Source organism: Narcine bancroftii, chromosome 1 (genome assembly GCF_036971445.1).
Source record: "Narcine bancroftii isolate sNarBan1 chromosome 1, sNarBan1.hap1, whole genome shotgun sequence".
NCBI lineage: Eukaryota > Metazoa > Chordata > Chondrichthyes > Torpediniformes > Narcinidae > Narcine > Narcine bancroftii.
The window spans coordinates 289,876,832-289,899,449 of NC_091469.1; the positions used below are offsets into that span (position 1 = coordinate 289,876,832).

Genomic DNA, 22,618 nt, shown 5'->3' on the forward strand with positions numbered 1-22,618 from the left:
GACAATGAAAACAGCATTCATCTGTAAAACTTAAACCCAGGAGTCAGTATAAAGGTTTGTGGGAAGGGATAACCAATGGCAATCTGGTATCACACTAAAATCTCTACCTGAACGCCCCAGTTCTATGATTCATTTACATCCCTATCATGAGATAGGAAGCTATTCTGGGAAACATGAAGAATATTTGAACTGGTGAATAGGGACAAAATCTAAATAAAGTCAGAATCTAGGCCTTTCAAACGAGTAAAAACAATCATACTGTGTATGTAACATCAGTCGGAGAAAAAGAATGGTTAATGTTGATAAAGGGATCCGACCTGAAACGTTTGCCATTCTTTTACTCCCAGCAGATTGTTTTCTTTGCTCCAAATTCCAGCATCTACAATCTGTGACTAGTTGAGAATGAGGAGGGAACCTCATAGAAGCATTTTGAATGTTGAAAGGCCTGGACGAGTAGATGTGGAAAGTTGTTTTCCTTGGTAGTGGAATCAAGGACAAAAGGGCACAACTTCAGGATTGAAGGGCGCCTGTTTAAAACAGAGTTGCAGAGGAATTTCTTTAGTCAGGGAGCGGTGGACCTCTGAAACTTGCTACCATGAGTGGCTGTGGAAGCCAGATCATTGCGTGCATTGAAGACAGAGATTGATGGGTATCTGAATAGTCAGGATATTAAAGGTTATGGGGAGAAGGCAGGGGAGAGGGGTGAGTGGAAAAATGGATTAGCTCATGATGGAATGGCAGTGCAGACTCGACAGGCTGAATGGCCTAGTTCTGCTCCTATTTCTTATGGGCCAAATCTTTTGAAACTGGCCCTCAGCACCTAAGTTGATTCCTTCCAGACCTTCTCACTTTTGGAGATGACATTTCATTCTTCTCAATTTGAGCACCAACCAATCCTACTCTCTATTTGTAGGTCACCCTTCCAATGAGTACTTTCTGAAGAATTCCCGGCCCTGTTAAAAGTGCAGTAGCTCTTAAATTTGGTGGAGTCACCTGCTGTACCTATGAACTCCAGAGTACCATGCAGCTGCCAGAGTCATGTTTATAACCACGTCCACTGGGATCAGGTCTGCTACAGCACTGTTTGCTGCTCTCATAGTGCGCAGGATTCCCTTCCCAGCCTGCAAGATGAACCAAACAGATATGGGAGAGGGCAAACATTCACAATAATGCTACATTTCTCAACAGTACGTGACCAGCCAGAGTTTGCAGCTGAAATATTGTCTTTATGCACAAAACATTCAAGTGTTTAAATATCACATGTTCTCCATGCAAGCAAAATGCACATTGGGAGCTCCACTCAATTACCTGAAATGCATTTTTGGAAGATGAGGCTCTGTGACAGAAGTAGAATATTCTAGGTAAATTCTACGGCCAGTTACCATGTGGTACGTCTAAATTTAAGTGTACGTGTTTTTTTTAAAATCACTTTTCTTTCTTGTATTACCAATGATTAATCGCAAAATCAAATGGAGTGAATTTTGGCAACACTAAGCGTGCGTTGGAAGCATTTTGAATGCGTCTGTTCTGAAGAACTAAAGCAAAACTTAGTTTAGACCAGTTGTTCTTTGCCACTGATTCTACCATTGTAGGACAATGCGGACCAAACACGATTCAGTGTCCATAATCAGGCTGTTAATCATGTCCATAATTAGGAAGTTAATCACGAGCTCAAGCTACATTGAACAAGACAAACAGAGAATCCTTGGACAAAGAACGGTGGGCAGTCGCTGACTTGTGACGGCAACCAAAATCCATACCAATTCAACTTCTGCACCTAACATACACTGGGTAAACAGAAGTTGGAAACTAGCTTAAATATGCATGTAGACAAAACAATATCATATTAAACTGATGATTACACAAGTCTCGTTGACATGGTATTATAAAGTTCATTTGCCAGTACAGTTAAATATAGTCAAAGGTTTTGTAAAACACATTACAACTTCTTCAGGACATACCATGTGTTATCACAAACATTTTAAGATCTCGTGTGATGGTAGATTATAGGAAAAAAAATTATGGGGCTGCTGTAATGGCAGCGATGCCGCTGGTATGGACCCAGGAGAGCAGGAAGCGGAGACAAAGTGCTCCCTTCTGGGGTCCTACCACCCGGTCCCACAGCTGGTGGCTCCGTTACAGACTTTCAACAGCCTGTTAAAGTAGCAGACGGTGTTTTTATTTAAAATGCTGCAACCGCAGGTCTGGGCCCAAGCTGGACCCACCTGCGTTCAGCAGCAGACATGAGGGCTGCAAACTCTGGCAGAGCAGTATCAGGGAGAACACCCCTTCCTTCCCATTGAGAAGGAAAAGAGGAGACGACCCAAGGATGGCGACGGACCAGCGAGGAGCTCTGCAGCTGAAGGACACGCAGGCTGTGGGCTGCTGACTACCTGAGGTCAAAGAACTCACACCACGCTGCTGGGTGCTGGAGACTGCCTCATGAGAACCTGGTATCAGAACCAGGATTCGAGAGGTCATTGAGGGCAAGAAGAGCTCCCAAAGGGCCTTGGGCACTGAAGGCTTCCTCATGGTGTCGGAGGTTTGGATCTGGGGTCAGGTTGCTGATGGTTTGAACTGGAGTCTTGTGTGGCTGCAGAAGTTGCGGAAACACTGGAGCCGAATCCACGGGAACTTTGAGTCTGGGAGGACTCTCGTTTGCTTCTCTTTCTCTGGCTGTAATGAGCACCAGCCATTGCTAATGGCAAATCTTTGTCTGCCTTGTGGCAGACTAAAGGTAATATCGTAAAATATTACTTTTCTGTTTTACTTCATGACATTAAATAGTATCTGAATCTACATTATATCTTCCAGTTTCTAGCGATCAACATGAAGTAATGCGAGCGATGCAGCCGACACACTGCAATGGATATCACACAGCAGTATTAGCTAATAGCCTCTTGGGTTATAGGTGATGAGTACTTTACTTTGCTAAGGATAGTCAGCCTTGCATTACTTACAGCAATGAAGAGTCCACTTGGTCCATTGAAATTGTCAATCCAGCCCTGGTGGCAGAAGATAGAAAATAAAGCATACTCAAAGTCCTGATACTTAACAACAATATTAATTATCTTCTTAAAAAAAAACTAATCAACCCAAAATGCAAAACCAGAATAAAAATAGTACAGGTGACGATGAAAATAACTGAATGGTACAGAAGCCCATTTTATTCACCAATGCCCTTCCTGGATTGAATTTATCGTTCTTCAACCTGGAGTAACAATGCTGCCATAGAACAGATGTGTGGGGGAATTTCTTGAGCCAAAGGATGGTGAATCTGTGGAATTTGTTGCCACAGGCAGTTGTGAGGCCAGGTGTTTAAGGCAGTGATTGATGGGTTCTTGATGAACTAGGGCATCAAAGGTTATGGGGAGAAAAGGCCAGGCAGTGGGGCTGAGTGGGAAAATGGATCAGCTCATGATTAAATGATAGGTCATACTCAATGGGTTGAATGGCCTATTTCTCCTCCTATGTCTCCATAGTAGGGGAGGTTGTGGCAATATCTGATGGGTGGAAATTGTTAATAAGGAGGTTTGAGAGAAAAAGAATCTCATGGTTGTACGTGTTGCTGTGTATGTAACTTTGATGATAAATCTGAAATCTGAATTTGGCCAGTTATGTTCAAAACAACCAACCACCTGTTCAGGACACATCCTGGGATGCTGAAGGTGATCATGATTGTCTCATCCTCCCACGATACAGGGGAGTTGCTGGAAAACTGAGGCATGGCGGACGCAATGGCCTCATGGGATGTGACCCCTCCCTCCCCCTCCTGAGTTGGGAGACTTCTTAACATCAATCTGAAATAGAGAGCAAGGCCCCCTTAGAGAAGAAATTTAGGGTGAACATAAAATACAAATCTTCCTGGCAACATCCACACCTCATGAAGAATAAAACAACTGGAAACTAGCATTAAAGAAAGATACAGTTGAGAACCCCTTCCGCCCCTCACACAGCATCTTTCAGCTGCTCCCATCGGGGAAGAGATACAGGAGGATCAGAGCCAGCACCACCAGGCTGAGGAACAGCTTCTTCCCACAGGCAGTGAGCTTGCTGAATGACCAAAGGAACTGCTCACACTGACCATCGAGACTCTCATATTCATGAAACAACATTTATTTATTTGTATATATGAATACTCATCCAGCATATGTATTGTTTATCTGTATATATATTATGTCCAGTTGAGTGTCTGCAAGTTTTGCACCGAGGATCGGAGAACACTGTTTCATCATGTTGGACTTGTACAATCAGAACAACTTATCTGTTGGCAATCTGGCCCACCAAGACCAGACACGCTCATTGTTTAGCACTCTTGGGATTTAGTTGGGGGGGGGGGGGGAATTAGAGATGACTGCTGAAGGCACCACTGCTTTGGTGGTGGTGAAAATCTAACTCTAATGCGGCACTATTAGCTTAGCAGTTAGCACAAAGCAGTTACAGTGGTAGTGATCAGAACTGGGGTTTGAATCCGGCACTGCCTGTAAGGAGTTTGTACATTCTCAAGTCTGTGTGGGTTTCCTCCAACCGTTCAAAATGGTGGCACAGGCTCATGGGCCAAAAGGACCTGTTACCGAACTGTGTGTCTAAAATTAAAATTTAAATACCAGCAACTGTTCCAAGCAGCAGCTTAAAACACAGGGACATTTATGGGAACACAGCATACAAGGTCAGAGAAGCTCTGCAGTCTGCACACAAAATGTTAGAGAGCCGAACTTTTTGTCTGGTGACTCCCAATTTTCTTAACCCTTTTTGATTGGTCAATAAAATCTGGGACTGCTCCTTGTCCATCTTCTACTTCTTTTTCAGATGTTTCTTAATATCTACCTTTTTGACCAAGCACTTTGATTACTTACTCAACTGACAAACAGTTTATGGCTCAAGAGCTTCCTCTTCGATTCAGTACAATCCAGGCATCATGACATCTTAAAATTTAGTCTTCAATGTAAAGAAATTTCTCAACATCTCAGTCCAAAGTGGCTGTCCTTCTGATTGTGGGACTATGCTCCCAAATTCGGCAGTGCTGCCAAACAGTATTGTCATATGTCCAAATAATTTAAACCCAAATCAGGAATGAAAATCAGCCCAAAAATAATGGGGCGCTGCCAAAAACGGGGGGAGGGGGTGATGCCGCGATATACCACTCCGGTTCGCAGGGATAGCTCAATGCGGGAGTGATGGCCATCTTCATTACCCATAATCCCCACGCGGCTGAAACCACTCTGCCAGCACCAGAGCAGTTCCAGTGGCATGGGGGATTATGGGCAAAGAAGACAGCCATTGATCCTACATTGTGACACAATGTGCCTGTGACACAAGCGCTGACATCACGAGATTTACCAGGTAAGCCATTTTGTCCTTTCAAATGAGCAGAGGATGCCCCGGTAAGTTTTCGTGAGTTCCCAGACCACCTCTGAGGTAGGTCAGGACCTGGATCAATTCTGACCAGGCTTGCCCGGTTAGGAACTTTCAAATAACCCGATCCCAAAGTCTTTAACCGAGTAAATTGCCCAATTAACCCTGTTTTACGGGGCAATTTGAAAGGGGATACTATCTGTTAGGGAGATGCCAACACTCAAAACAAAGGGAAGGGAAGGAGAACGAAGAGTAGGTTAGCAGAAACCAGAGAAGCTGATGCTAATGCCATCCAGTTGAAGAATGCCCAGATGGAAAATCAAGTGCTGTTCCTCCAATTTACAGGTGGTCTTGGTGGAATAGTACATGAGGCCATGGACAGACATTTGAGCATGAAAGTGGGGTGCAGAATTGAAGTGGTTGGCTGCTGGGTGACCCCTGTCACTGATGTGGACAAAGTAAATATCCCAGTCTGCACCCAGTCTTTCCAATGTAGAGAAAGCGACAAAGGGAGCACCAGATGCAATAGATAACTCCCACGAATACACAATTGAAGTGCTGCTTCACTTGAAATGACTGTTTGGGGCCCCAAAAGGTGGTGAGGGAGGAGGTGTGGGCACGTGTGGCACCTCCTGCAGCCACTAGGCAAGGTGAGGGTGGAGAGGGGGGCGGGGGGAGAAAGCTTGGCGTGGGCAAGGTGCTAGGGGGATACTTGGTTAGGAGAGATGAGTGGACAAGGGAGTCACAGAGTGTCTGGTCCCTATGGAAGGCAAAGAGTGGAAGATGTGTCTCGTGGTGGGGTCCTGTTGTAAGTGGCTGAAATTGCAGAAGATAATGTGTTGGATAAGGAGGCAAATAAGTGAGGACAAGGAGAATCCTGTGTTTGTTACATCTCAGGGCAGAGGGGGCCAGGGCAGAGGAGCAGGAAATGGAGGAGTTGCGGGTGAGGCCTGAGTTGATGGTGGTGGAGGGGAAGCCACATTTGTGGAAGGCAGCAGACATTTCAGATGATCTGGAATGGAAGACTTCATCTTGGAAACAGATGTGGCAAAGACAGAGAAATTGCAAAAAGGGAATAAAATCCTTGCTGGGGTTTGAGTGTGAGGAAATGTAATTAAGGTAGTCGTGGGACTCGGTGGGTTTGTAAAAGCTCCTCTCCCGAGATGGAGACAGAGGCCTTTTTATAGAGGAAAATAAAGTGAATGTAAAGGCAGATATTCTCTTGTGACAGATTATGTTATATTTTATATTATGTATAGATAGGTTTTAAAGGAGATAAATTGTGGGGGTTTTTTTTAGTGTAGATCACAAACAAATACAAAAACTTAACCGGTGGACTTGAAGGGCCGATATGGCCTGTTTCCACACTGTAAACTGTAAACTTCAAAACAGATCTCATTTAAAATGCAAGAGCTTGGCTCAAACCAGACAGTCCAGGCTCCCAGTGCCTTTGTAAAGACAACAGAAACTGCTTTGCTGAAGGACTTCACAAGTAGGTGTTAATTGGACATGATTTAATGAATTATTGTTTTGGAAAGCAACAGATGATCAGCTCAGAAGACTGGGTCCAGTGCAACAGTCTGTCTGAATGCAGTTTGCTGTCCTAGATCAGGTGCTGAACTCCATGGCCCGGGAAGGAGGAGGACAGATGCTGAGGAGTAGAGACAAAAAAGCAGAGCCGGGGATTCCATTGGATATAAGAGGGGAGCAAAGAGCCGTGCTTGGCATGCCAGCAGGGTAGTGCCGGGCAGAAGAGCTAGAAGAAGGACCAATGGCCGTCTTCGTTACCCATAATCCCCCATGCAGCTGGAATCACTCTGCATTTCCTAGAGTGCTTCCAGCTGCATGGGGGATTATAGGTAACGAAGACAGCCATTGCTCAGCACGCATGTTAGACCTCATGGCAATGGACGCTACTCGTCCACCTCCAAATGCTCCAGAGGACATTACGAGGTGCCGCTCTTCATAAAAGCAGCTTTTTAGGGCTTCTCCATAAAAAGTTAAGTTCAAATTTTTTTCCATGGATGGAGCCGACCTTGAAGCAGAGGCCCGGCGTAAAAACACCTAGAAAGATATTGAGAAAGGGGAAAGTGTTGCTGGTTAACCTTTTCTATTCCAGAATCATACATGACTCATTAATATCACATCCCATATTTCTAATCCAGAGTGAAAATAGACAAATCTTACTCCTTATGGGTCAATCCCCTCATCCAAAAAATCAGAACGACTTTGATTTTAACAACGTTCAAGGTGCCAATTTAAATTATTACATGGGTGCCTTGTTTTAAGGAATTATTTATCAACTTACAGGAAATGGCTCTTTCCAGCTGGCTCCCACAATAGAAGGTCTAACAATGGCAACGTTTAAGTTCCCACATTCTTGCTGCACAACATATTCTGCCATTGCTTTTGTGTACGTGTAGGTGTTTGGCCTTTCACCGATCAGCTTTCTTGTAATGTCCTGAACCAAATCATCGTCCATCCACCTGTGGGATAAATGGAAAACCATGGGAAAAAAAATTGAAGCCTTCAAATTATTTGCTAAAATCAACAGTTTAATTGGGTGAAACACGAAATTTTGCAGATGCTATAATTGTAGTAAAATCACACTGAAATGCTGGAGGAACTCAGCCGGTTTTGCAGCGTCCGTTGGAGATGAAGCTATATTGCCGACATTTTGGGCCTGAGCCTTTCTTCAAGGGGTAGGCAAAGAATTCCTACTCCTTTCCTTCAAGGAAATGCCTATTAGAACCACAGAACATTACAGCACAGAAACAGGCCCCTTCAGCCCCTCTAGTCTGTGCCGAACCATTTTTTTTGCCTAGTCCCACTGACCTGCACCCACTCCATTGCCCTCCCATCCATGTACGTGTCTAAATTCTTCTTAAAATTGAGGCTGTCATCACCACCTCAGCTGGCAGTTCATTCCACACTCCCACCACTCTATATGGAAGAAGTTCCCTATAAACTTTTTCCCCTTTACCAATGTCCTCTGGTTTGTGTCTCACCTACCCTCAATGGAAAATGCCTATCTACATTAACTTTATCCCCTTCATAATTTTAAATACCTCTATCAAATTTTCCCTTTCTCTTCTATGCTCCAGGGAATAAAGGCCTAACCTGTTTAACCTTTCCCTGTAACTCAGTTCCTAAAGTTTGGGAAACATCTTAGTAATCTTCTCTGCAATCTTCTAATCTTCATGATATCTTTCCTGTAGTTAGGCGACCAAAACTGCAGACATAACTCCACATTTGGCCTCACCAATGTCTTCTACAACTTTACCATAACATCCAAACTCCTACACTCAAATCTTGAATAAAGGCTCAGGCCCGAAATTTTGTCAATATATCTTTACCTCCAGTATTCTGGTCAGTTTTTACTACAGTTTAATTGGCCTAATTTAAGGGAGGGGGGGCGGTGGGAAATCAGGAGCTTTTAGCTCATCGGGCAAAATTTATCAGTCCAACAATAGGACAGCATAAACTTAAAAATCCAAACAGAGGAAAAGCTTCCACCCTTTCAAAGCAGAACTTTACAAAGTTCAAATGTTGAATTAAAAAAAATATTATTTCCCTTCTCCTGAGCACAACAGTCAATTTAACACCTGATAGGTTCCCATTCAGGGATTAGATTGAGACTGTGGTGGACCTCAAGCACGTATTGGAGTGAAGCATGCAAGTAAAGCAGTTAAAATTCAATATTCCCAGAATCTATCCAAGTTTTAAAATGATTAAATTGTAAAGACAAAGTCATAATTTTACTGCAGGGGGGAAAAAATATCTAACTAATCACACCATTTACTTTTACAAAGAGCTGGAAAGAAATAAGACCACAAACATACTCCAGAGCTTCAATCAATTTTTTGGGGTCAACTGGAGGTGGATAAATGACCTCCTCAATGTGCTTGCGATTGCAGTGCGCATAGGCAGTGGAAACATGAAGGAAAACTTCAAGCTTCTTCATCAGCTGTGCAAAAGCAAGGAGCTGGCGTGTGGCGACCACGTTCAACTGCATTGCATCTCTGCAAGAAAAGAACCGTCAATCAACTCCTCAGTGCAGAGGGCAACAGGCAACAAAATGCATAGGAATATTCTTATACAAAGTGGAAGAGTATAGCAGAATCCCCATTACCCGCAACTGGAAAATGGCAAAAAAAAGTGAGTAAATAAATAAAGATACAATTTTAAATAAATAAAAGTTTAAAATTGTAATATCAAATGTTCTCCAAAGCAACACACAACCCCTTGGTGAAGATGGGAGCAAACATTCAGTCGTGCCCTGTTTGAATAATATGGCAACACCCAGGATGAAGAGTCAGTCAATGCCACTCACCACTGGGTCGACTCTCCCTAAGTGTCTCCCGATCACTATTTTGCAAGAATCGTTATTCTTATTAGGCATAAATAGTAAGGTTTTATCTGTAAACTTGGGAGAGTAGGGTTAATTACATGGTTAGTGTAGCATCGAGCACAATGCTGTTACAGCGCCAGCAATTGGGGTTCAAATTTAAATTTTGTAAGATATGGGAATAACCTAATTAAAGTGAACTTTACATAATACTACAATAATTTTTTTTTCCAAACGACATAATATTTTACACCATCTTCTGTCTTTTAAACTGTGTATTCTTCTATGCAGATGTATTAGTTAGTCATTGTAATAGCGTGTTTCAGTTAACCAGAAAATTCACACGTGCAGCTTCAGTGATCTCTGGAGGTGCCGGAAAATGGGGATTCTACTGTATATTAGTCTGGATTTTTAATGTCCAATCATTTTAGAAATGAATACAAGCCAACCATCACCAGAGATTAAAGTTATCCAAGTACAGAGAGTACCATAAGAACCAAGTATCATATCTATTGTAACTTGGCAGCATAGAAGGTGACTAATTATTTTATGCCATAACAACCTTGGTTAACTCACAGGAACCCAAACTTATTTAATGTAAACATTAAACTGCCTTTTAGAACAACCCTTTGGTTCAACATTCCTTCATTCAGTCTTGGGAACAAAGGTATGTTTATGCAGATCTCTGAATATAATCAAAAGTAAAATATTAAAATCTGCAGACACCCATGATTGAAGTAAAAACAATGCTGGAGAAACTCAGCTGTCAAACAGTGTTCAAGTTCGGGCGCCTGCTTACATTTTGCTCATACCTTAATGAAAGGCTCAAGCCCGAAAAGTTGATTATGTATCTTTATCTTTGCTACATAAAGTACACTGTTTGACCTGCTTAGTTCCTCCAGCATTTTGTTTTTACTATGAATATAATCATATCATGGAGCTCAATCTTGTGCATCTCAGTTGGGTATTTGTAACTAATGGACTGCTTGCACTGTAATTTGTCCCATTTTATTTCACTTTCTCTGAATGAACCTGTTCCTACAATTTCTAACTACAAGGTTGAACAGTTGGATTTCTGCCCACTTCTATTCCAACAGCAAAGTCACACAGAGCAGGTACAACCAGTTTAACGGCAACCCAGGTCAAGAGAGACTGCAGGCTCCAGAAGCTGGAACATACAGCTGTGTTGAGATTCTTCCAGGATCAAAGGAAACAAAAGTTGAAAGTTTCTGTTTCAGGGCTAGGATGAGGGAGGGTAAGATTGTCCTTGTGTGGCAGACCAGGGAGGTGGGTAAAAGTCAAACTAAATTGGGAAGGAATGATTGAAAGACAGGAGAGGTGAAGAAAGAACAAGGTGGAGAGGTGGGTGTGTTGGAGAAAAATGCTGGAGGCACAGATTACATGGAATTGGGAAACTGTTCATTCCATTAGGTTATAAACCAAAATATTTGCTGTTTGCATGAAGCCTCTCCAGAGTAATGGAGAAGGTGAAGAAGACAGGTCAGCGTGGGAGTGGGAAGGAGAGTTCAATGACATTCAACCAGAGATGGCTATTGCAGGAGGAGTGCAGTAGCTGCTCCAAACAGTCACCTAGTCTACACCTGCTTTCACCAATTTAGAGGAGGCCATATCAGGAGCACCGAATGCAGTAGATCAGGTTGGAGGAGGTGCATATGAACCTTCTCACCAGCAATGGATGATTAAGCCCTACTGAGGAAAGCAGTGAAGAGACTAGTGTTACCCTGCAATAGTGGAAGGAGAATGGGCCAGGGAACATGGAGGGGTGAATAGGCAGGATGAATGGATCAGGGACTTACCAACAGTGTGATCCTGAAAAAAAAACCCCAGAATAAGCAGTGGATGAGAAGATACAACTGATGGTGGGATTGTAATGGAGCCGTGGAAATGGCTGAGAATTTTGTGTTGGATTCAGAGGTCGGTAGTGTGAAAAGTGTGGACTGGGGTAAATCTATTGCTGTTCTCTCTGAAGAGGGGGTTGAGGGCAGGCATGTGGGAAACGTACTGGAGATGTAAGTTATCTGGTAGGCAGCAACAAACAGTGCTGTATGTCTAAATAAAAAAATAAGTGTCTTTGAGATGTGAGACCACAGGATCCAGGCAAGGAAGTGTCAGAGATTATCAGGGCTGAAATTGGTGACAAGATTAACACAAGTGTCGCAAGATCTCTCCGAAATGTTCACCTTCTCCTTTTGCCTGCTCTGCTGAGTTCTTTTAGCTCCCATTTTTATTGCAAGAATTGGTGATTGCTTGACCACCAGCCCATGATTTCTTTAAACAGTCACTCCCCTCAATCCTTACCCCAATATACCATGGATTGTATGGACTTCAATAGGACTTCTTACAACATCACTGGTGTAGAAGGTGAAAGTACAAGGGATCTGCAACTTGTCGGCAAGCTGAATCCAAAATTAGTTCAGTGATAGGAGGCAGAGGAGAGTGCTGCGTGGCTGTAAGAGCTGGGACCTTTGTTGCTTGTAACATAAGCAAATGATTTGGATGAGAACGTAGATGTTAAATTTGCAAATAACACAGAAATTGGTAGAGTCGTGGAGAGTGAAGCATTTGTCCTAGAATATAGTGAGGCCTACGGGAGTTATAGGTTAATTGGTGTATTTGAGTGGCATGGGTTCCTGGGCCGGAGAGCCTGCTACCATGTTGTACATCTAAATTTAAAATGAAAAAAAGTGTCGTCATGGCAAGTGTGAGTTAATACACTATGGGAAGTCAAATTCCTGTAGGACACATACAGTGAATGACAGGGACCTTGGATCATTAACCACATGGAAACACCTCCAGTTCCCCCACAATCACACACCACCCCACATTTCGAAATTGCTGTGCCTTCATTACCATTGCATCAAAGACCTTCAGATCTACGTGGCTCAAGGAGGCCCATCCCAATTTTTTTTAAATGGGTGTTGGAAATAGGCATAGAACCATAGAATATTGCAGCACAGAAACAGGCTCCTTCGACCCTTCTATTTTGTACTACTCTGCCTGGTCCCACCGATCTGCACCCAGACCATATCCCTCTATACCTGCTCAATTTTTTCTTAAATTTAAAATTGAGCCCACATTCACCACTTGAACTGGCAGCTCATTCCACACTCCCACCACTCTTGGCGTGAAGCTCCCCCAATGTTCCCTTTAAACTTCTCCCCCTTCACTTTTAATCCATGTGCTCTGGTTTGTATCTCACCTCCCCTCAATGGAAAAAGCCTAGCTACATTTACACTGTCTATACACCTCAATTTTGTGTACCTCATTCAAATCTCCCCTCGTTCTTCTACACTCCAGGGAATAAAGTCCTAACCTGTTTAATCTTTCCCTGTCACTCCTAACTGATGGCTATTCCTTGGAGCATGAATATTCTTGAAAAGTACTCACTTCAAAGTTTCATTGAAGCGCACAGTGGCTGCGCAGTGGAAGACAATGTTGATGCAAGATATCAGGAGTTCCTTGTCAGCCTGGCTAAGACCAAGCTCTGGCTGAGTCAATTCACTGCTCACTGCTACAACTTTCTCTTTGAAATCGGGCTGCTCTTCTCGCAGTCTGTCAAAAAGCTGCAAAAGGCAAAGGCAATAAATCACTGGAAGAAGAGCTATCCATATAGTAATGAACCAGTCAAAGGCATGAGCAAAACTGCACTGTCCAGAATCAGAATTTATGGTCATGAACATGTCTGAAAATTTTAGTGCAAATATTGCTATAATTTTTATTTCATAAATAAATGAATAGTGCGTGCAAGAGAGAGAGAGAGAGAAAGAGAGAGAGAGAAGGACAAAATGAGGTAGTGCTGAAGTTCACTGTCCATTTATAAATCTAATGGCGGAGGGGATGAAGCTATGCTTGTGCCACGGAGTAATCATCTTCAGACTCCTGTACTCCTGTACCTTCTTCCTGATGGAAGCCTAGTTAAGAGGGCACGCCCTGGGTGATCGGGGTCCTTGAGGATCGAGGCTGCCTTCTTTAAACACAGCCTCTTGTAGATGTCCTTGATGGGAGGGAAGACTGGTGCCCATGATGTCACTGGCCGAGTTAACAACTCTCTGGAATTTTTTTCCTGTCCGGTGCATTGGCACCTCCATACCAGACAGTGATGCAACCAGAAAGAATCTCATGGTGCTCCTATATAAATTTGCAAGAGTCTTTGGTGACGTACCGAATCTCCTGAAACTCCTCACAAAGTATAGCCACTGGTGAGCTTTCTTTGTGATTCCATTGACATGGAGGCCTCAGAGATGTTCATCCCCTGGAATTTGAGGTGCTTTATCCTCTCCACTGCTGACCTCTCGATGAGGACTGATATGTGTTCTCCCAATTTCCTTCTGAAGTTTGAGTGCAAGGTTGTATTGTGACACCACCCCATCAGCTGATCGATCTCCCTCCTGTACACTTCATTGCTCCCATCTGTGATTCTGCCGATGACCGTGGTGACATCGGCAAGTGTGTAGACAGCATTTGAATTGTGCCTGGCCACAGAGTCACAGGTGTAGAGCAGTGGGCAAAGCATCCAGGCTCTCAATGCTAAAGGTGGAGAGAGCAATACAATTTTTTTAACCAGGACCAGCACACTCACACACATAGGCCTAAGGTTATGGATTCAAATGTTGCAAGAGAGGCAAGCTCATTTGCGTACAAAAACCAGTAGAAATAACGAAAGCAATGATGTCTCTTGTTCAAAGGTTCCTTTTATTGTCACATAATAAATAATTTAAAATGTAATATATATGATGTACTTCAATTTTTCTCTGCCATAAGGCAAACAAAGAGTCACCAAGAGCAATGCCCGGCCCCCCTAACAATTGGAGAAAGAGAAGCCAAAGAGTCTCTTTAGAGTCATCAAGTGTCCATGTATTTGCCTCCAGCGCTCCCGCAGCCTCTGCGGCCGCACAGGCTCTAATTCAAACCATCAGCAACCCTAGCTCCAGATCCAAACCTTTGACACAATCAGGGAGAGCAGAGACTGGAAACATAAAGCAGTTTGGGCAGTTTGAGAAGGTTGTTGGCAATCACAAACATTACCTGGCACTCAAAAGCCAGGTCTGCTTCCTTTACAGAATTTTGAAAAGAATTGGAAATTCTTCAGGGAATAAACCCACTTCCGGCATCACATTGGAAAGCAAATCACGGAAGAAGGTGAAATGGTTTGTTCGAAGACAACCCTGAGGAAGCCCAGCATCAAAGTTCTGAGGCTGGGATAATTGATCTTCAATACCACAACCATCTTCCACTGTGTTGGATTAAACTCTAACCATTGGAGCATTTTTCCCTCCCCCCACCTCTCACAGACCCAGATGAGATTAGAGTTAAGAGGCTGCAGTCCACCTTCCCCTTCTCTGTTGACTACTCCATTGTGCCTCCTGCAAATTTTGCTTCATTTAAGTTTATTTGTCACTTTAAACCTGCTTCATTGAGAGGGGTTCTTCTGGAAACAGGTTACTCTAACATTCATGCAGCCGTATAAAGTAGAAGGGTATAAGCACAATTACAATTATAAAGTTACAATGAGAAATTAAGATCAAATTACACCAAGCAAGGAGAGCATGTTAACACTGTTGTGGGGTTCATTCAGGAGCCCGATGGCTGCAGGGAAGAAACTGTCAGCCTGTTTGTGCGTGATTTCACCCTTGAGCCTTATCCCCAATGGGAGGAGGAAGAAGAGATAGCGTCCATAGTGAGAGGGGTCCTTCAGGATGTTGGCTGCCTGAGGTGTAGATGGAGTGCTTGTTCTGAGCTACATTCACACCTTCAGCAACTTGCTTGGATCTCAAGTAGTTGGGAGCCTGCCTGCACGCCAGCTTTCCTTTCTCTGTTACCTATTAAATGTGTCAGCGACATTTCCTTCGATAGTCTTGCAGCTCTGCTCTCAGCTGTTACTTATCCCATGGCCATGTCCGATACGACAACTTCAAACACCTTTCCCTCTTTCACTGATTTGTCACATCCCTATTTCTCTGCACTTTCTATCTAACATAGTTAGAGGCTTGCAGAACTTCTGCAAGTTCCAGGCTTGCAGATTAAATCCCAGTCCAGACATAAACAGAAGAAATATAAACAGAAAATGGTGGAAACAGGTCACCTGAACTGGTTTCTCTTGGTCTTCGGATGTTTTCTATCTTTATTTTAGATTTCCAGTGAATTATTTTTTTTTAAAGTTCACTCAAGCACCAAAAGCTAAACTTAAACTCAAAAGAACACTGTACAATAGAATACAGAATTGCAAGGGACCTAGATAAAAGATCTTAATACAATCATACCCCTAGAGGCTCAAAGAAGCTGTCCTCGCTATGACTAACAGACATTTCCTGTAACTGGATTGTGGACCTCCTATCAGATAGGCCACTTTATGTAGGTTGGCGGCAGAACATCGAGCACCCTCACGCTGATCACTGGCACACCTCAGGATTGTGTGCTCAGCCCACTCAATCACTTTACTGACCCACAACTACAAGGACAGATCCAGCTCCAAGTGTCTTCAAATTTGCATACGACACAACAGTCGTCAGCCTCATCAGCAACAACGATAAGTTGCACTACAAAGAAGAGGTGGGAAATCTCGTGAAATGGTGGTGAGAATTGCAACCTTTTTTTTTTAAATTTTTTTTTATTTTTCACACTGTGAACCATATCAATCAAAATACATACAAACATTTCCCTCTTAAATGTTCACAGTGGCATTTTCTCCGCTTTTTTCCTGCCTACCTTAGAATTGCAACCTGAGTCTCAAAGTGGGGAAGATGAAGAAGATGATGGTGGGCTTCAGGAGGACGGGGATGACCACCCTTCATTACGCATTATAGCTTGATGGAGGAGAGAGTAGAGAGTGCCCAGTTATTTGGAGTCTACTTAAGAAATTATCTATCCTAGAAACATCTCCTCACTTGTCAGGAAGGTTTATCAACAACTGCACTTCCTGAGAAGACTGAGACGAGCAAGGCTACTAGCTGGCATCTTATCAAATTTCTACAGGAGCTCTATCGAGAGCGACCTGGCCTGCTGCATCACAGTGTGGTATGGTATGGATACTGTAGAGCAGAAGGTCGAAGGTCTATCCACAGCAACACAAGAGAGGCAGAGAGGACCTGTAGAGATTCCCCCTCCTCCCCCCACCAATCTAGGGGATTTACCGGGATCTTTTTCTAAAGAGGGCTTGCAAAATTGCTGAAGATCCTTAGTAAGCTGCACACAGCATCTTTCAGCTACAGATAGACCCCAACTTACGATGTTCCAACTTACGATATTTCAAAGTTACAATGATCCGAATCCATTTTGAATAAAGATAAGTCGAGGTCGATCTGTATCAACGTGGTTGCTTTTCTCTTGTAGTGATGTCCAGGAAACGTGCTTTGTTGCACCCAACACTGTTTTTTCAAAAAGGCAATTCAGAACACATGCTCAGATTGCTGAACTGGGGTGGAGGAGGTGGGGGGGGGGGGAAGAGCAAGAGAGGGGGAGAGCAGGAGAGGGGGAGAGGAACATCCTGGTTGGAGCGGGGACATCAGCCTCCCAGCAGGAGCGGCTCAGTAATCTCCCTGTACAGGTAAACCCTGACTTACGATAATTTCACCTTACGATGCAAGTCACAGAACCGAATCCCATCGTAAGTCAAATTCTACCTGTATTCCCATCAGGAAAAGGTACAGGTGTATAAGGGCCGCCAGACCCACCAGGCTAAGAAACAGCTTCTTTCCACAGGTGGTGAGGCTGTGAATGACTGATGATTATTTATAGAAACCCTCTGTGACCCAACTATTTATTTTTTCAATTATCATATTTATTTTAACATTTGAATTCAAGTACTGTGCATATGCATCATTTATCTGTATGTATGTAATATCAGTGTGTTTGCAGTGTGTTCACTGAGAACCAGAGAATGCTGTTTCACTGGGTTATACAATCAAGATGATAAATAAACTTGAACTTAATCTGGAATTATCCTCAGTGCCCGGACTAATATTTATCAACCAAGATCATCAGAAGGCACATCAACTGACTAATTATGCCCATTGATGTTGCTTAACCCTCGAGTTCCTTCAGCAGCACTTTGCATCAGGAAGCACATTCACGACTTGCTCTCTTGCTGTGTGAAACATTTAACAGAATTTCATTGGTTGGTAAGCATTCTGGGCCATCAGGTTGTAAAGGATGTGACAGAAATGCCGGTCACACTTTTCCTTTCCTCCTGTACTGTGCACCCCAACACATGTCCCCCTTTGGAGTCTGGATTACCTGTGATTTTCCCTCAGCCCATCTCACATTAGCATAACCACATTCTCTGCAACTGATCAGTATGCTTAACGTATTCAGAAGACATGACAATCAAATTCCTCAGAGAAATGAACGGGAGACAACGTTGAAATTAGAAGTAAAACATAAAAGACTGCAGGACACCGTGGGTGAAGTAAAAACACAACGCTGGCAAAATTTTATAGAGCAAAGTTAAAGATCCTTGCTCCCTAAAGTACACCGCTTGCCCAGATGAATTTCTTCAGCATCGTGTTTTCACACAGAAATTAGAGCAGAGTTCGAGAAACACCTTTCCGCCATTTGAGATTCCCTCTCCCCAGAGGACATGGATTCAGCAATAATCAATCTGCTGGAGGAACTTAGTGGGTCAAGCAGCATCAGTGGAAGAACAAGGATGGTTGAAGTTTCAGACTGGATCCCCTCGTCAAGACAGTGTAGATGGGGGATAGCCATAGATTCAACAGCTTGACGATGGAAAAGACTAATTTATTAGCTCGAGGAAAAAAAAAAGCAAAATATAGAGTTGCAGATCAGTCATGATCAAATTGAATGACGTGAAGCCTGATTATGTCCAAGTTCAAAGTTTAGCTTTATTATCAAAGTACATACTCGACATCACATACAACTCTGAGATTCTTTTTCATTCAAGATTCCTTTACCTTATACCACATCTGTTCCTCATGAATATCTTGGGAGGTATCCCATACAGCATCCCTCAAGGTCACCATACAGGTTAATAGGATAGTTAAGGAATGCTGGGATTCTTTAAAAGGGGGATTGAGTTCAAGAGTCATGAGGTCATGTGGCAACTCTCTAAATCTGTGGTGAGACCATATTTAGAGTATTGTGCTCAGTTTTGGTCACCTCATTATAGGAAGGATGTGGAAGCTATGGAAAGGGTGCAGAGGAGATTTACCAGGATGTTGCCTGGATTGGAAAATAAGTCTTATGAGGCAAGGTTAGCAGAGTTGGGACTTTTCTCTTTGGAGTGAGGAAAGATGAGACAAGAATTGATAGAGGTCTACAAGATTTTGAGAGGCGAGGAGTCACGTGATGGAGTAGTGGGCCTCTTCAGGAAAATATGAAAAAAGTTAGGAAAAAGCAAAGCATAACAGAAATAGAGTACAAGAAATAAAAGATAAAGATATAGAGAAGAGAAAGAAGATGGCTTCCAAGAAGGAGAAAGTAAGAACAGCTGGGAAAAAAAGTAAAAATAGTCACCGGAGAAGAAGGAAGAAGGCCTTACCTGCAGGGAAGAACAGGACACTGTGGTGACGAGGAGTGCCCGACCCTCGAGGTCAGTACCTGCCCTACAGAGTCGCGACCCACCGGCCAGTACACTACAAAAATGACTCTCGGAGCCAAACAAGATTACGCAACAAGAAAGAAGACACCGGCGGGAGGCAGGCTCAGCAGAGGAGCGGCTGTCACAGACCGAACAGCTGAGGGACACCCAACACCAGGGCTCTCAGCTGGAGGATAAGGAAGACAGCAGAAGAGGGTGCGACAAAACAGACGTGGACGACAGACGGAGGGAAGATCGACAAGAAGACCAACGTCAAGAAGCACAACAGACGAGCAGCCCAAGAGGGGAGGAACATCAACAAGACGCCCAGCAAGAAGAGGCCCGACAAAGAGATACAAGCAGCTCATCAGGAAAAACAGAAGAGACACAGACACAAAGAAGAGAAAAAGACACAAACACAGATACAGACACAGAAGAAGAGGAAGAAGAAGCCCAAGATCTTCACAAAGAAATAGAAGGTAAAACTGATGAACAGAATATAGATAAAGCCTTTTTTGAAGAACAAATGAGATCAGTAAAAGAATGGTTTTCATTAGAGTTTAATGCAATTAAAAGGAAAATGAAAAGAACAGAAGATAAAATGCAAAGGTTAGAACTGGTCATGACAGAAATAGGGAAAAGAGTAGAAAATGTGGAAGAGTGCAAAGCGGCTGTAGAAATGGAAGTGAATGACTTAAGAGAAAAATTGGAAGAAAGTGACAAAAAAAATTAAAGAGACACAAGAGTTGTTATCTCAGAAAATTGATATGTTGGAAAATTATAGTAGGCGAAACAACATAAAAATAGTGGGCCTGAAGGAGGGTGAAGAAGGCACAAACATGAAGGAATTTATAAAAGAATGGATCCCGAAGGTCCTTGGAACGACAGAAATGCAGGAAGAAATGGAAATAGAAAGGGCACACAGAGCATTAGCTCCGAAACCACAGGCATATCAAAAACCAAAATCCATCTTAGTAAAATTTTTGAGATATACGACAAGAGAAAATATACTGGAACGGGCAAGGAATAAAATTAGAGAAGATTATAAACTACTGGAACACAAGGGAGAAAAAATATTTTTTTACCAGGCATAAGTTTTGAACTCTTAAAGATGAGGAAGGAATTAATACAGCGAAATCAACTATATGGAAAAAAGGTTACAAATTCATATTAAGACATCCAGCTGTGCTCAAAATATTTATGCCCGGGAGCAAAACAGACTGTTCTCGGATCCAGAGAAAGCGCGAGAATTCACAGAATGTTTGCAGGACAGGAGAAGAGATGAAGAGATGTAACAAGAATGAAGAATGGTGATAAAGTATATATATAAAGATGTAAAAACAAGGTATATGTAAAGAACTAAAGAAGGAAAAGAGAAGGGAAGGAAGCGAGTAAGGGGGAAAAAAAGAAGAGAGAGAGCTTTGTTATATGTGTTAAAAAAGTGTTTTCTGGAGAGGGCTGGGTGGAGGGGGAATGGGGCAACTCAGAGGGGGGGGGAACCTTTGGGGTTAAGGTATTAGTCGATGTGGGAACTGAGGGGGTACTTTATGTCTTAAATGTGTTGTCATATATTAAGTATGTTAAGAGAAAACTAAGAGATGAGGATGGGGTGGCAAAGAAGTGGAAAAGAGATGTATGCAAGATATAAGATGGCCATGTTGAACTATATGAGTATAAACATTAATGGAACACATAACCAAATTAAAAGGAAGAGGCTACTAAATTTATTGAAGGAAAAAATAGATATAACATTTGTGCAGGAAACGCATCTAACTGAAGTGGAACATAAAACTGGATAGGACACGTAATGGTAGCATCCTATAATTCAAAATCTAGAGGTGTAGCCATACTAGTTAACAAAAAATGTACCAATCAAAATAGAGGAGAAAATAATAATTTATGCAATGATAAAAGTATCAGATATACTCAGAATTTTGGAATTTGCTCAATACATACACACCTAACGAATAGGATCAAAAGTTTATGCAGGATATTTTTTTGAAGATTGCAGACACACAAGGAAATATATTGATAGGAGGGGATTTTAACCTTAATTTGGACCCAATGTTGGATAAAACTGGACAAAAGACAAGTAAAAAGAATAAAGTTGCCAAATTTATGGTTAAATCAATGCAGGAAATGAAATTTCTGGATATATGGAGGAGGCAACACCCAAGAGAGAAGGAATTTTCATATTATTCAAGTAGGCACAAAACCTACTCAAGGATTGATATGTTTTTGTTGTCAGCCCATATTCAAGGGAGAGTTAGGAAAACTGAATATAAAGCTAGACTACTATCAGATCATTCACCCCTATTATTAGCAATAGAACTGGAGGACATTCCACCGAGAATATATAGATGGAGGTTAAACTCCATGCTACTTAAAAGACAGGAATTTAGGGAGTTTATTGAATGCCAAATTAAAACATATTTTGAATAAACACAAGATCAGTGAAAGACAAATTTATATTATGGGATGCAATGAAAGCCTTCATTAGAGGGCAGATAATAAGTTATGTAACTAGGATGAAAAAGGACTACAATCAGGAAATAGAGCAGTTGGAAAGGGAGATAGTAAGTACAGAAAAGGAACTAGTAAAAAGGGATGATATAACGAAAAAGAGAGAACTGGCAGACAAAAAAATTAAATACAAAACATTACAAACGTACAAGGTGGAGAAGAACATAATGAAAACAAAGCAAAAGTATTACAAACTGGGATAAAAACCACAAAATATTAGCCTGGTAACTTAAAACAGAACAAGCTAAAAGAACGACATTGGCATCAAGGAAAAAGGACAAACAAATTACATATAATCCAACAGATATTAATGATTATTTTAGGGAATTTTATGAACAATTGTATCAAACTGAGAACAAGAGGAAAGATGATAAAATAGAGGAATTTTTATCTAAAATTGAATTGGCGAAATTGCAAGAGGAACAAAACAAACTAATAAAGCCATTTGAAATAGAGGAAGTACAATAAAACACCAGGAGAGGATGGACTTCCAATAGAATTTTATAAAACATTTAAAGAGTTATTAATTCCTCCTCTCCTGGAAGTAATAAACCAGATAGAAGAAACACGAAACTTGCCAGATTCATGTAAGACAGCAATAATTACAGTAATAGCAAAGACGGGGAGGATCCACTAACACCAGCATCATATAGACCAATATCTCTACTTAACTCAATCTATAAGATAATAGCAAAATTATTAGCAAACAGATTGGCCGATTGTGTACCTAAAATAGTAAAAAAAATCAAACTGGATTTATTAAGAAAAGACAAACAGCGGACAATGCCTACAAACTTATTGATCTAATTCATGCAGTTCAAGGAAATAGGAAACCA

At 42.1% G+C, this 22,618-nt stretch overlaps 1 protein-coding gene and 1 long non-coding RNA gene across 11 annotated transcripts in view; one reads left to right on the forward strand and one right to left on the reverse strand.

The window, feature by feature from the left end:
- The window catches only part of far1 (fatty acyl CoA reductase 1), a 112,390-nt gene that overhangs the window by 28,795 nt on the left and 60,977 nt on the right, over positions 1 to 22,618 (reverse strand). For 3 of the 5 annotated variants that reach the window (XM_069903150.1, XM_069903132.1, XM_069903141.1), the window contains 5 exons: positions 13,112 to 13,287; positions 9,198 to 9,377; positions 7,664 to 7,841; positions 2,961 to 3,005; positions 994 to 1,121 (listed from right to left, as the gene is read on the reverse strand). In XM_069903150.1, coding sequence (XP_069759251.1) covers positions 994 to 1,121; positions 2,961 to 3,005; positions 7,664 to 7,841; positions 9,198 to 9,377; positions 13,112 to 13,287 — 707 coding nt within the window. The remainder of the gene's footprint in view (positions 1 to 993; positions 1,122 to 2,960; positions 3,006 to 7,663; positions 7,842 to 9,197; positions 9,378 to 13,111; positions 13,288 to 22,618) is intronic. The other 2 variants (XM_069903170.1, XM_069903159.1) reach the window with 1 other exon arrangement.
- LOC138745831 (uncharacterized) overlaps positions 5,348 to 22,618 on the forward strand; it is a 54,709-nt gene continuing 37,438 nt past the window's right edge. For 5 of the 6 annotated variants that reach the window (XR_011346537.1, XR_011346539.1, XR_011346538.1 and 2 more), the window contains exons 1-2: positions 5,348 to 5,384; positions 9,168 to 9,513. This is a non-coding gene — a long non-coding RNA (uncharacterized lncRNA). Of the gene's footprint in view, positions 5,419 to 9,167; positions 9,514 to 22,618 lie in introns of all 6 variants that reach the window. The other variant, XR_011346541.1, reaches the window with a different exon arrangement.